Source organism: Octopus bimaculoides, chromosome 8 (assembly GCF_001194135.2).
Source record: "Octopus bimaculoides isolate UCB-OBI-ISO-001 chromosome 8, ASM119413v2, whole genome shotgun sequence".
Classification (NCBI taxonomy): Eukaryota; Metazoa; Mollusca; class Cephalopoda; order Octopoda; family Octopodidae; genus Octopus; species Octopus bimaculoides.
In genome coordinates this window covers 1455332-1458431 of record NC_068988.1, presented here as the reverse complement: position 1 = coordinate 1458431, position 3100 = coordinate 1455332, and the positions used below count along the sequence as shown (strand labels likewise).

The 3100-nt window shown below is 34.1% G+C and overlaps 1 protein-coding gene across 2 annotated transcripts in view; it reads right to left on the bottom strand.

Moving 5' to 3' along the window:
• Positions 1 to 1567: 1567 nt before the first annotated feature.
• Positions 1568 to 3100, bottom strand: part of LOC106872548 (dystrobrevin beta) — a 132158-nt gene continuing 130625 nt past the window's right edge. For both annotated transcript variants that reach the window (XM_052969922.1, XM_014919579.2), the window contains exon 3: positions 1568 to 1674. In XM_052969922.1, the coding sequence (XP_052825882.1) occupies positions 1586 to 1674 (89 nt within the window). In that variant the 3' untranslated portion in view covers positions 1568 to 1585. The remainder of the gene's footprint in view (positions 1675 to 3100) is intronic.

The window sequence follows — 3100 nt, the reverse complement described above, 5'->3', positions numbered from 1 at the left end:
GAAATTTTTCTGTTTGTCACCAATATTGCATTTATCAGTTTAAGATGGCAAGCCGGCAGAATCGGTAAAACGCTGGACATTTTGTCCATCATTACATTCTGGGTTCAAATGCCACAGAGGTCGACTACGCCTTTTATCCTTTCGGGGTCAATAAAATAAGTACCAGTTGAGCGCTGGGGTCAATGTAATCAACTTATTCACTTTGTCTGTCTATGAATATCATATTTTAGCACAAGGCCAGCAATTTTGTGGGTGAAGGTAAGTCCATCACATGGACCCCAATACTCAACTGGTACTTACTTTATCAATTTTGGAAAGATGAAAAGCAAAGTTAATCTTTGTAGAATTTGAACACAGCATCTCAGACAAAATGCTTAACAGCATTCTAACAATTCCACCAGCTCACCACAATAATAATAATAATAATAATAATAATAATGGTTTCAAATTTTGGCATGAGGCCAGCAATTCCAGGTGAAAGGATAAACTGATTATATCAACCCAGAAAGAATGAAAGGCAAAGTTGATCAATGACAGAATTTGAACTCAGAACATAGAGACCAATGAAATGTTGCTCTGGATTTTGCCCAGCATTCAAACAGTTTTGCCAGGTGGTTGTCTTGTTACATTTAATATTGAAATTATAATGAAATCTTTTTAATTGCAAATAAAATATATCTGCAGTATCAAATTAAAATCTTTGAACCACCTCAGAAAAGTATTAAAAAATCTAGTTATATTCTTTCCAGGAGAAGAGAAAGCATAGGGAAATGAACAGAATTTTTTAAAAATCAATTTTACCGTTTTAAAATTCTACATCAATAAACATGCGTTTAAGATCAATTTTTATATATTATGTTTAACAAGGAAAATAACAAACATTTCTAAACGATTTCTTCTGTTTCAGGTAAATCTAATAATGCAATGGGAAAATAAAATTGGAAAACAATTGAAATTTTTGGTAAAAAATCCTTTTTCAAATCCTTTGTTTATGTTTTTAACAATCCAATAGGTTTAGGGAGCTTCAATATTGTTATCCAACTGCTAGAAATAGCAACTAAATCTCCCTTCAATTATACCTCATAATCTTAAAAATAGAAAGGATACAATGGTTAATGCAGTCTTGAATACTTAATGTTCTGCAAGGCAGAGTGATCATGGTTGGAATGCCTTTAGCGAGAGGTCATCACAGTTAATAACAGCTTTACTACATTTATTTTGAGCAAATTTTATCTTGATTTGATATCAAACCAAAATGACTGTTACACCCTAAAACATCTTGGGCAAGTGCCTTCTACTATAGCCTGGACTGACCATGGCCTTGGGAGTGGATTTGATTGAAGGAAACTGAAAGAAGCCTATCATGTGTGTGTGTGTGTGTGTATAGACAGACAGAAGAACATAGACAGGCACACAAACAGATGGATAGATAGAGAGCCAGACAGACAGACAAACAGAAAGAGATAGACAGACAGACATAGACAGACAGACAACTACATAGATAGATAGATATGTATCTGTGTGTGTGTGTGTGTGTGTGTGTGTATGTGTTTATGTGTTTTTATATCTACAGAATGAAAAAAAATCACTTACAGTTGGTCCGTTTCTGTATGAAGCGTAATTTACAGGCAGTTCGGTAAGTAGCAAACCTGATGACATCATAGTTCTGAGATCCTAAAATAATGCAAAATATCATGAAAGAATTCGGTTGACAAACAGACTGTCAAAAATATTTCAAAAAACTAACAGAAGATTTCAAATCAAGTCCAATGGGATGCAAGAACAGCAACATTTCTGATTCAGTTGTATATTTAAAAGACGAGGAATTATGTACATTATTTACCTTATTTACATTATTTACATATCATGGATATTTGTCCTCATCTTGTTTGTTGTTAACACAATGTTTCAGCTGATATACCCTCCAGCCTTCATCAGGTGTCTTGGGGAAATTTCGAACCTTGGTTTTCATTCCTAAGGTATTTTTCGATATTATTATTATTATTATTATTATTATTATTATTATTATTCAGGTCACTGCCTAGAATCAAACTCGGAATCTTGGTGTAGTGGTTAAGAGTGCAGGCTACTAACCCCAAGATTCTGAGTTTGCCATTCTGGGGCACCACCTTCAAGAGTTTTTAGTCAAATGACTCAACCTCAATACTATTTTTTTTAGCCTGGTACTTATTCTATCAGTTTCTTTGGTTGAACTACTAATTTATGAGGATGTAAATACTCTAACATTGTTTTCAAGCAGTGGTGAGACACACATACACACACAAGGCTTTGGTTTGCCCAAGGCTATAGTAGAAGACACTTGCCCAAGGTGCCATGCAGTGGGACTGAACCTGGGAAACAAACTTCCCACTACACAGCCATACCTGAGCAAACTGTAAATAATCTTATGAAAAGTGTAAGTATTTTTGAAGCGTAAAATAAGTTCTCTTGAGTAAAATTGCTAAAATGAGGGAAATTATTCCGCAGAGTGAGTGCAGAATTACAAAATAGGAGCCAGAGATAAGTTTCAAGAACATTCTCATTAAAACCTAATTCAGTTATTAAATTACTCCAGGTAAAAGAACCACAGTTTAAAACAGCAAGGCTGAATAATGACATTTTGAGCATTTCAAAGTAATGCCAGGTTTTTATTAAAAGAAAACTGGTGAAACAAAAAAGAGGAAAATGAATGTGAATAAAATTACTGATTTAAAGGAGTTTGGAGCTATTGAAAGGACATAAAATGAGTGGAAACAAGAAGATAACAATGAAAGAAAAGATTTCAATTTTCAAGCAAAGTTGGTTTGTTCATAAGGAATATATTTTGGAAGAAGAACCAAGAGATCTAGATTATAATTTGTCGTTAGAATAACATCATTAGATTATATTCTAAAGAAACAAACCAATTCTCATTAAGAAGTATGGACATGAGGTAAAGAAGCTTGCTTCCTAACCATGCAGTCTCAGGTTCGGTCTTGTTGCATGCAACCTTGGGCAAGTGCTTTTTTTTATAACCCCAGGCTAACAAAAGTCTTCTGAGTGGATCTGATTGACAGAAACTGAAAGAAGCCCATTGTATGTGTGCATGTGTGTGTGTGTG